A 12,875-nucleotide genomic window follows, 5' to 3' on the forward strand; every position below is an offset into this window, starting at 1 on the left:
TTGTGGTTGTTGTGTTGTTGTGGTTGTTGTACTGATGGTGGTGGTTGTTGTGGTTGTTGTGTTGTTGTTGTGGTTGTTGTGGTTGTACTGATGGTGGTGGTTGTTGTGGTTGTTGTGTTGTTGTGGTGGTTGTTGTGGTTGTACTGATGGTGGTGGTTGTTGTGGTTGTTGTGTTGTTGTGGTGGTAGTACTGATGGTGGTGGTTGTTGTGGTGGTGGTTGTGTTGTTGTAGTGGTTGTACTGATGATGGTGGTTGTTGTTGTGGTTGTTGTGTTGTTGTGGTGGTTGTACTGATGGTGGTTGTGGTGGTGGTGGTGGTTGTTGTGGTTGTTGTGGTGGTTGTACTGATGGTGGTGGTTGTTGTTGTGGTTGTTGTGTTGTTGTGGTTGTTGTACTGATGGTGGTGGTTGTTGTGGTTGTTGTGTTGTTGTTGTGGTTGTACTGATGGTGGTGGTTGTTGTGGTTGTTGTGTTGTTGTGGTGGTTGTTGTGGTTGTACTGATGGTGGTGGTTGTTGTGTTGTTGTGGTGGTAGTACTGATGGTGGTTGTTGTGGTGGTTGTTGTGTTGTTGTGGTGGTTGTACTGATGGTGGTGGTTGTGGTGGTTGTACTGATGGTGGTGGTGGTTGTTGTGGTTGTTGTGTTGTTGTGGTGGTTGTACTGATGGTGGTGGTGGTTGTTGTGGTTGTACTGATGGTGGTGGTTGTTGTGGTTGTACTGATGGTGGTGGTGGTTGTTGTGGTTGTACTGATGGTGGTGGTTGTTGTGGTTGTTGTTGTGTTGTTGTGGTTGTTGCTACAGGACACCGGTATCAGCGTGCGAAAGCGCGTCATCAAGATCCTGCGTGACATCTGCCTGGGCCAGCCGTCGTTCCCTCGCATCACGGAGATGTGTGCCAAGATGATCCGTCGCGTCAATGACGAGGAGGGCATCAAGGTGAGGAGACGGTGATGGTGGTGGTGATGGTGGTGGTGGTGGTGGTGGTTGTTGTGGTGGTGGTTGTTGTTGTTGTTGTTGTGGTGGTAGTTGTTGTGGTTGACGTGGTGGTGGTTGTGGTGGTGGTTGTGGTAGAAACTGGTGAACGAGACGTTCCAGAAGTTGTGGTTCTCACCGACTGCGGCACACGACAAGACGGCAACGTTACGCAAGGTCACCAACATCACCGACGTGGTGAGCACCACAACAACAACCACAACCACAACAACAACACAACAACCACAACAACAACCACAACAACAACAACCACAACAACAACAACACAACAACAACAACCACAACAACAACAACCACAACAACCACAACAACAACCACAACAACAACCACAACCACAACAACCACAACAACAACAACCACAACACAACAACCACAACAACAACAACCACAACACAACAACCACAACACAACAACCACAACAACCACAACAACCACAACAAACAACCACAACAACAACAACAACCACAACAACCACAACAACCACCACAACAACCACAACAACAACAACAACAACCACAACACAACAACCACAACACAACAACCACAACAACCACACTAACCACACCACACTAACCACACCAACCACACCACACTAACCACAACACACTAACCACACCACACCAATCACAACACACTAACCACAACACACCAACCACAACACAACAACCACAACACACTAACCACAACACACTAACCACACCACACTAACCACACCACACTAACCACACCAACCACACCACACTAACCACAACACACTAACCACACCACACCAATCACAACACACTAACCACAACACACCAACCACAACACACTAACCACAACACACCAACCACAACACAACAACCACAACACACTAACCACAACACACTAACCACACCACACTAACCACACCACACTAACCACACCAACCACACCACACTAACCACAACACACTAACCACACCACACCAATCACAACACACTAACCACAACACACCAACCACAACACACCAACCACAACACAACAACCACAACACACTAACCACAACACACTAACCACACCACACTAACCACACCACACTAACCACACCAACCACAACACACTAACCACAACACACTAACCACACCACACCAATCACAACACACTAACCACAACACACCAACCACAACACAACAACCACAACACACTAACCACAACACACTAACCACACCACACTAACCACACCACACTAACCACACCAACCACAACACACTAACCACAACACACTAACCACACCACACCAATCACAACACACTAACCACAACACACCAACCACAACACAACAACCACAACACACTAACCACAACACACTAACCACAACACACTAACCACAACACACCAATCACAACACACTAACCACAACACACTAACCACAACACACTAACCACACCAACCACACCACACTTACCACACCACGCTAACCACACCACACTAACCACACCACGCTAACCACACCACGCTAACCACACCACGCTAACCACACCACGCTAACCACACCACGCCAACCACACCACACTAACTACACCACACTAACCACACCAACCACATCAACCGCACCACGCTAACCACCACACATTAACCACACTAACCACACCACACTGATCACAGCACACTCACAGCACTGTTGTGGTTGTTAATGTGGTGGTGGTGGTGGTGGTTGTGTGCAGGTCTCTGCGTGTAAGGACACTGGGTACGATTGGTTTGAGCAGCTCCTGCAAAACGTGAGTGGGCACCTACACAGCCTCCTCTACAACACCACCTCCTCTACAGCTCCACCTCCTCTACAGCTCCACCACCACCACCACCACCTCCTCTACAGCTCCACCTCCTCTACAGCTCCACCTCCTCTACAACTCCACCACCACCACCTCCACCACCACCTCCACCACCACCACCACCACCACCATCACCACCTCCACCACCTCCACCACCTCCACCACCTCCACCACCTCCACCACCATCACCACCTCCACCACCACCTTCACAACCACCACCACGACCATCTCCTTCACCTCCACCACCACCACCACCTCCACCACCACCTCCACCACCACCTCCACCACCTCCACCACCTCCACCGCCTCCACCACCTCCCCCACCACCACCACCACGACCGCCTCCACCACCACCTCTACCACCACCTCCACCACCTCCCCCACCACCACCACCACCTCCCCCACCTCCACCACCTCCACCACCACCTCCACCACCTCCACCACCACTACCTCCACCACCACCACCACCTCCACCACCACCTCCACCACCACCTCCACCACCTCCACCACCACCACCTCCCCCACCACCTCCACCACCACCACCACCACCTCCACCACCACCACCATCACCACCATCACCACCACCACCACCATCACCACCATCACCACCATCACCATCACCACCACCACCACCTCCACCACCACCTCCACCTCCCCCACCACCTCCACCACCACCATCATCACCACCATCACCACCTCCACCACCACCTCCACCACCTCCACCACCACCACCACCATCACCACCACCACCATCACCACCACCATCACCACCATCACCACCACCACCACCTCCACCACCACCACCATCACCATCACCACCACCACCACCTCCACCACCACCTCCACCACCACCACCACCACCACCACCACGACCATCTCCCCCACCACCACCTCCACCACCACCACCACCTCCACCACCACCACCACCACCTCCACCACCACCACCACCTCCACCACCACCACCACCACCTCCACCACCACCTTCACAACCACCACCACCACCACGACCATCTCCCCCACCACCTCCACCACCTCCACCACCACCTCCACCACCACCTCCCCCACCTCCCCCACCACCACCACGACCGCCTCCACCACCACCACCTCTACCACCACCTTCACAACCAGCACCACCACCACTCTGCGTCTCTGTCCCTCTGAATCTCGCTCTGTGTCTCTCTCTGTGTCTGTATCTCTCTCTGCTGTGTCTGTGTCTCTCTCTGTGTCTGTGTCTCTCTCTGTGTCTGTGTCCCTCTCTGTGTCTGTGTCTCTCTCTGTGTCTGTGTCTCTCTCTGTGTCTCTCTCTGTGTCTGTGTCTCTCTCTGTGTCTGTGTCTCTCTCTGTGTCTGTGTCTCTCTCTGTGTCTCTCTCTCTGTGTCTGTGTGTCTCTTGGCATGACAGCTGCTGAAGGCAGAGGAAGATGCTTCGTACCAGCCTGTGAGGAAGGCTTGCACCCAGATCGTAGACAGCCTTGTGGAACACCTCCTCAAGTATGAGGAATCGCTCCCCGGTGAGCTCACCACCACGCTCACCACCACGCTCACCACCACACTCACCACGACACTCGCCACCACACTCACCACGACATTCACCACCACGCTCACCACCACCACCACGCTCACCACCACGTTTACCACCACACTCACCGCCACACTCACCACCACACTCACCACGACATTCATTACCACGCTCACCACCACCACATTCACCACCACACTCACCACCACACTCACCACGACATTCACCACCACGCTCACCACCACCACGCTCACCACGACACTCACCACCACACTCACCACCACACTCACCACGGCATTCACCACCACGCTCACCACCACCACGCTCACCAACATCAACCGCCATTCGCCACTAAGTGGCGGTGACGTCACCACGACGCTTGTGCCAGGCTATGTGCACCCTGAGGCCACGTGAAGTGTCGAACGCCCGCTGGCAGGAGGTCACGGGGCAGACCCAGGTGCCACGGGTCGACTGACTGCGATGACTGGCTGATGCACCACCTGTGCCCCCTACTGTGCCAACCCGCTGTGCTTTAGCCACCCGGCACTCCGCTCGTTGTTGTGAGCGTCGCTCCTCCGCCCTCCGTTGTTGTTGGAGGGCGACTACCTCCAACTGCCCAGTAGCATCCTTCACGAGCCTCCTCCACAGAGGCCGATCTTGACACCGCTGGTACCAGTCATCGGCAAGTCCACTCAGCTCCACGTCCTCCTGTACCACGTCACTCCATCTCTTCTCTAGCCCGTGCCGTGCCCGTTTAGCCCCCTCGATCCGGCCAAACAAAAGCTGTTTCGGCATGCGGTGGCTGGGCATGCGGGCTACATGACCCAGCCATCGCAGCCTTGCCTGCCGGAGGAGCTCACCGATGGGACCCTGCCCAGATCTTTTGCTCACCACCACACTCACCACCACACTCACCACCACACTCACCACCACACTCGCCACCACCACCACCACCACCACCACACTCATCACCATCCTCACCACCACCACACTCACCACCACACTCATCACTACACTCACCACCACCACGCTCATCACCACGTTTACCACCACACTCGCCACCACCACCACCACACTCACCACCACCCTTGCCACCACCACACTCACCACCACACTCATCACGACATTCACCACCACCCTCGCTACCGCCACACTCATCACTACACTCACCACCATCCTCACCACCACCACACTCGCCACCACTTTCACCCACCACCACACTCATCTACCACACTCGCTCACCACCACACTCACCACCTCCATCACCACTCTCACCACCACCCGCGCTACCATCACTCACCACCACACTCACCACCACACTCATCACGACATTCACCACGACACTCATCACCACACTCATCGCCACACTCACCCATCACCACCACACTCGGCCTCCACTCTAACCTTCCACCATGGCTCTTCGTCTCCCCAACTCGCCCGTGTCTCTCCCCCGACCTCTCCCCGTGTCTCTCCCCGCGTCCCTCCCCACCTCACCTGTGTCTCTCTCTCACCGTGTCTCTCTCCCCGTGTCTCTCTCCCCGTGTCTCTCTCACCGTGTCTCTCTCTCCCCGTGTCTCTCTCCCCGTGTCTCTCTCACCGTGTCTCTCTCCCCGTGTCTCTCTCCCTGTGTCTCTCTCCCCGTGTCTCTCTCCTCGTGTCTCTCTCCCCGTGTCTCTCTCCCCGTGTCTCTCTCCCCGTGTCTCTCTCCCCGTGTCTCTCTCCCCGTGTCTCTCTCCCCGTGTCTCTCTCCCCGTGTCTCTCTCCCCGTGTCTCTCTCCCCGTGTCTCTCTCCCCGTGTTTCTCTCCCCGCGTCTCTCTCCCCGCGTCTCTCTCCCCGCGTCTCTCTCCCCGCGTCTCTCCCCACGTCTCTCCCCGCGTGTCTCTCCCCGTGTCTCGCTCCCCGCGTCTCTCTCCCCGCGTCTCTCTCCCCGTGTCTCTCTCCCCGTGTCTCTCTCCCCGTGTTTCTCTCCCCGCGTCTCTCTCCCCGCGTCTCTCTCCCCGTGTCTCTCTCCCCCTCTCTCTCTCCCCGTGTCTCTCTCCCCGCGTCTCTCCCCGCGTCTCTCCCCGCGTGTCTCTCCCCGTGTCTCTCTCCCCGCGTCTCTCTCCGTGTCTCTCTCCCCGTGTCTCTCTCCCCGTGTCTCTCTCCCCGTGTCTCTCTCTCTCCCCGTGTCTCTCTCTCTCCCCGTGTCTCTCTCACCATGTCTCTCTCACCGTGTGTCTCTCTCCCCGCGTCTCTCTCACCGTGTCTCTCTCACCGTGTCTCTCTCACCATGTCTCTCTCTCACCGTGTCTCTCTCCACGTGTCTCTCTCTCCCCGTGTCTCTCTCTCACCGTGTCTCTCTCCCCGTGTCTCTCTCCCCGTGTCTCTCTCTCACCGTGTCTCTCTCACCGTGTCTCTCTCCCCGTGTCTCTCTCTCACCGTGTCTCTCTCTCACCGTGTCTCTCTCACCGTGTCTCTCTCTCACCGTGTCTCTCTCCCCGTGTCTCTCTCCCCGTGTCTCTCTCCCCGTGTCTCTCTCCCCGTGTCTCTCTCTCCGCGTCTCCCCGTGTCTCTCTCCCCGTGTCTCTCTCCCCGTGTCTCTCTCTCACCGTGTCTCTCTCCCCGTGTCTCTCTCTCCCCGTGTCTCTCTCCCCGCGTCTCTCCCCGCGTCTCTCCCCGCGTGTCTCTCCCCGTGTCTCTCTCCCCGCGTCTCTCTCTCCGTGTCTCTCTCCCCGTGTCTCTGTCCCCGTGTCTCTCTCCCCGTGTCTCTCTCTCACCGTGTCTCTCTCACCGTGTCTCTCTCCCCGTGTCTCTCTCTCACCGTGTCTCTCTCCCCGTGTCTCTCCTCTCCCCGTGTCTCTCTCCCCGTGTCTCTCTCCCCGTGTCTCTCTCCCCGTGTCTCTCTCCCCGTGTCTCTCTCTCCCCGTGTCTCTCTCTCACCGTGTCTCTCTCCCCGTCTCTCTCTCCCCGTGTCTCTCTCTCCCCGTGTCTCTCTCTCTCCCCGTGTCTCTCTCCCCGTGTCTCTCTCACCGTGTCTCTCTCTCCCCGTCTCTCTCTCCCCATGTCTCTCTCCCCGTGTCTCTCTCTCCCCGTATCTCTCACCGTGTCTCTCTCCCCGTGTCTCTCTCACCGTGTCTCTCTCTCCCCGTGTCTCTCTCCCCGTGTCTCTCTCCCCGTGTCTCTCTCTCCCCGTGTCTCTCTCCCCGTGTCTCTCTCCCCGTGTCTCTCTCTCCCCGTGTCTCTCTCTCACCGTGTCTCTCTCCCCGCGTCTCTCTCACCGTGTCTCTCTCTCCCCGTGTCTCTCTCCCCGTGTCTCTCTCCCCGTGTCTCTCTCCCCGTGTCTCTCTCTCACCGCGTCTCTCTCCCCGTGTCTCTCTCTCACCGTGTCTCTCTCACCGTGTCTCTCTCTCACCATGTCTCTCTCCCCGTGTCTCTCTCTCACCGTGTCTCTCTCTCCCCGTGTCTCTCTCTCACCGTGTCTCTCTCTCACCGTGTCTCTCTCTCACCGTGCCTCTCTCCCCGTGTCTCTCTCTCACCGTGTCTCTCTCCCCGTGTCTCTCTCCCCGTGTGTCTCTCTCACCGTGTCTCTCTCCCCGTGTCTCTCTCCCCGTGTCTCTCTCTCACCGTGTCTCTCTCCCCGCGTCTCTCTCACCGTGTCTCTCTCTCCCCGTGTCTCTCTCCCCGTGTCTCTCACCCCGTGTCTCTCTCTCACCGTGGCTCTCTCCCCGTGTCTCTCTCTCACCGTGTCTCTCTCCCCGTGTCTCTCTCCCCGTGTCTCTCTCACCGTGTCTCTCTCCCCGTGTCTCTCTCTCCATGTCTCTCTCTCACCATGTCTCTCTCCCCGTGTCTCTCTCCCCGTGTCTCTCTCACCCCGTGTCTCTCTCCCCGTGTCTCTCTCACCGTCTCTCTCTCCCCGTGTCTCTCTCCCCGTGTCTCTCTCACCGTGTCTCTCTCTCCCCGTGTCTCTCTCTCCCCGTGTCTCTCTCCCCGTGTCTCTCTCCCCGCCACCCCCAGAGTCTGGTGATCGTGCGGCAGGCTCCCGGCTTGTCTCTTGCCTCACCACCCTGCACCTCTTCAGCAAGATCCAACCCCAGCTGCTGGTGAAGCACGCGGCCACCCTGCAGCCCTACCTCAGCACCAAGTGCAGTGTGGGTACCACCACCATCACCACCATCACCACCACCAACACCAACACCACCCACAACACCACCACTATCACCAACACCATCACCAACACCAACACCATCACCAACACCATCACCAACACCATCACCAACACCACCACCATCACCACCAACACCACCAACACCACCCACAACACCACCAACACCACCACCAACACCAACACCACCACCAACACCACCAACAACACCACTATCACCAACACCATCACCAACACCATCACCAACACCACCACCATCACCACCAACACCACCAACACCACCCACAACACCACCAACACCACCACCAACACCACCACCAACACCACCAACAACACCACTATCACCAACACCATCACCAACACCATCACCAACACCACCAACACCATCACCACCAACACCATCACCACCAACACCACCAACACCACCCACAACACCACCAACACCACCACCAACACCACCAACACCACCACCACCACCCACAACACCACCACCAACACCACCCACAACACCACCACCAACACCACCAACACCACCACCAACACCATCACCACCACCAACACCACCCACAACACCACCACCAACACCACCATCACCATCACCAACACCATCACCACCACCAACACCACCACCAACACCACCAACACCACCAACGCCACCCACAACACCACCAACACCAACACCACCACCAACACCACCAACACCATCACCAGCACCACTATCACCAACACCACCACCACTACCAACACCACCACTATCACCACTATCACCACCAACACCACCACCAACACCACCACTATCACCACCAACACCACCACCACTATCACCACCAACACCACCACTATCACCACCAACACCACCACCAACACCACCACCACCACCAACACCACCCACAACACCACTACCAACACCACCAACACCATCACCAACACCACCAACACCACCAACACCACCATCACCACCACCACCACTACCAACACCACCACTATCACCACTATCACCACCAACACCACCACTATCACCACCAACACCACCACCAACCCCACCACCAACACCACCACTATCACCACCAACACCACCCACAACACCACCACCAACACCACCAACACCACCCACAACACCACCACTATCACCACCAACACCACCAACACCACCCACAACACCACCACCAACACCATCACCAACACCATCACCACCAACATCACCAACACCACCATCACCAACACCATCACCACCACCAACACCACCACCATCACCACTATCACTACCACCACTACCAACACCAACACCACCACTATCACCATCACCACCAACACCACCAACACCACTACCAACACCACCAACACCACCACCAACACCACCAACACCACCATCACCACCAACACCACCATCACCACCAACACCACCAACACCACCACCAACACCACCACCAACACCACCACCAACACCACCAACACCACCACCAACACCACCACTATCACCACCACCACTACCACCAACACCACTACCACCACCAGACCACCAACACCACCGCTATCACCACCACCACTACCACCACTATCAACATCAACAACACCACCACTATCACCACCAACACCACCACCACCACCATCACCACCAACACCACCACCACCAACACCACCACTATCACCACCACCAACACCACCACCAACACCACCACCATCACCACCAACACCACCACTATCACCACCAACACCACCACCAACACCACCACCACCACCACCAACACCACCCACAACACCAACACCACCAACACCATCACCACCAACACCACCATCACCACCACCAACACCATCACCACCACCAACACCGCCACCAACACGACCACCACTATCACCACCACCAACACCACCACCACCAACACCACCACCATCACCACCAACACCACCAACACCACCACTACCACCACCAACACCACCACCAACACCACCACTACCACCACCAGACCACCAACACCACCGCTATCACCACCACCAACACCACCACTATCACCACCAACACCACCATTACCACCACCAGACCACCAACACCACCGCTATCACCGCCAACACCACCACTACCACCACCAACACCACCACTACCACCACCAACACCACCACTACCACCACACAGACCACCACCAACACCACCACCATCACCACCAACACCACCGCTATCACCACCACCACTACCACCACCAACACCACCACTATCACCACCAACACCACCACTATCACCGCCAACACCACCACTATCACCACCACCACTACCACCACACAGACCACCACCACTATCACCACCGCACAGACCACCACTACCACCACCACCACTACCACCACACAGACCACCACCACTATCACCGACAACACCACCACTACCACCACCACACAGACCACCAACACCACTATCATCACCACTATCACCACCACCACCAACACCACCACTATCACCACCACACAGACCACCACCACCACTACCACCACACAGACCACCACCACTACCACCAACACCACCACTACCACCAAACAGACACCACCACTACCACCACACAGACCACCACCACTACCACCAAACAGACCACCACCACTACCATCACAGAGACCACCACCACCAGTACCACTACACAGACCACCAACACCACCACTACCACCACACAGACCACCACCACACAGACCACCACCATCACTACCACCAACACCACCACTACCACCAAACAGACACCACCACTACCACCACACAGACCACCACCACCACCACCACCACACAGACCACCACCACACAGACCACCACCACATAGACCACCACCACTACCACCAAACAGACCACTACCACCACAGAGACCACCACCACCAGTACCACTACACAGACCACCAACACCACCACTACCACCACACAGACCACCACCACCACTACCACCAACACCACCACTACCACCAAACAGACACCACCACTACCACCAGAGAGACCAACACCACCACCACCACTACCACCACCACACAGACCACCACCACCACTACCACCACATAGACCACCACCACATAGACCACCACCACCACATAGACCACCACCACCACATAGACCACCACCACATAGACCACCACCACATAGACCACCACCACCACATAGACCACCACCACCACCACATAGACCACCACCACCACATAGACCACCACCACATAGACCACCACCACCACGTAGACCACCACATAGACCACCACCACCACCACATAGACCACCACCACCACACAGACCACCACCACCACTACCACCTCAACCTTCACCACCACCACCACCACCTCAACCTTCACCACCACCACCACCACCACGTCCACCCCGTGGTGGTCAACCACTGGCACCGTCCCCCCTCACCCCCCCTCACCCCCCTCCCCACAGACCCAGGGAGACTTTCTGGTGATCTGCAACGTGGCCAAGGTGCTGGAGTTGGTGGTGCCCCTCATGGAGCACCCGAGTGAGACCTTCCTAGCCAGCGTGGAGGAGGACCTCATGAAGCTGATCCTCAAGTACGGAATGACGGTGAGTAGCGTGGTGGTGGTGGTGAGGGTGGTGGTGAGGGTGGTAGTGGTGAGGGTGGTAGTGGTGAGGGTGGTAGTGGTGAGGGTGGTGGTGAGGGTGGTGGTGAGGGTGGTGGTGGTGGTGGTGAGTGTGGAGGTGAGGGTGGAGGTGAGGGTGGTGGTGGTGAGGGTGGTGGTGAGGGTGGTGGTGGTGGTGAGGGTGCTGGTGAGGGTGGTGGTGAGGGTGGTGGTGAGGGTGAGGGTGGTGGTGAGGGTGGTGGTGAGGGTGGAGGTAAGGGTGGTGGTGAGGGTGGTGGTGAGGGTGGTGGTGAGGGTGAGTAGCACGGGGGTAGGTGAGTAGTTGTTGTTGTGGTTGTTGACGTGGTGGTGGTTGTGGCGATGGTTGTGGTTGTTAACGTGGGTGGTGGTTGTGGTGGTGGTGGTTGTTGTGGTGGTGGTTGTGGTGGTGGTGGTGGTTGTTGTGGTGGTGGTTGTTGACATGGTGGTGATTGTGGTGGTGGTTGTGGTGGTGGTTGTGGTGGTGGTTGTTAACGCGGTGGTGGTGGTGGTGGTGGTTGCAGGTTGTACAGAACTGCGTGAGCTGTTTGGGGGCAGTGGTCAACAGAGTCACTCACAACTACAAGTTCATCTGGGCTTGCTTCAACCGCTACTACAGTGAGTCACCACTCACCCACTCACTCACTCACCCATCCACTCACTCACCCACCCACTCACTCACCCACTCACCCACTCACTCACTCACCCACTCACTCACCCACTCACCCACTCACTCACTCACCCATTCACTTACCCACTCACTCACCCACTCACTCACTCACTCACCCACTCACTCACTCACTCAACCAATCACTCACTCACCCACTCACTCACTCACCCATTCACTTACCCACTCACTCACC

General features: G+C 57.0%; 1 protein-coding gene across 1 annotated transcript in view; it reads left to right on the top strand.

Annotated features, from left to right (window-relative positions):
- NIPBL (NIPBL cohesin loading factor) overlaps nucleotides 1–12,875 on the top strand; it is a 199,954-nt gene that overhangs the window by 139,563 nt on the left and 47,516 nt on the right. Inside the window, exons 34-40 of the mRNA XM_076057949.1 lie at nucleotides 801–935; nucleotides 1,071–1,169; nucleotides 2,678–2,731; nucleotides 4,187–4,295; nucleotides 8,298–8,431; nucleotides 11,837–11,977; nucleotides 12,537–12,630. Of these exons, the coding sequence (XP_075914064.1) occupies nucleotides 801–935; nucleotides 1,071–1,169; nucleotides 2,678–2,731; nucleotides 4,187–4,295; nucleotides 8,298–8,431; nucleotides 11,837–11,977; nucleotides 12,537–12,630 (766 nt within the window). The remainder of the gene's footprint in view (nucleotides 1–800; nucleotides 936–1,070; nucleotides 1,170–2,677; nucleotides 2,732–4,186; nucleotides 4,296–8,297; nucleotides 8,432–11,836; nucleotides 11,978–12,536; nucleotides 12,631–12,875) is intronic.

Source organism: Petromyzon marinus, chromosome 85 (genome assembly GCF_048934315.1).
Source record: "Petromyzon marinus isolate PM22_M1 ecotype Great Lakes invasive population chromosome 85, UKy_Petmar_22M1.pri1.0, whole genome shotgun sequence".
NCBI classification, from domain to species: domain Eukaryota; kingdom Metazoa; phylum Chordata; class Hyperoartia; order Petromyzontiformes; family Petromyzontidae; genus Petromyzon; species Petromyzon marinus.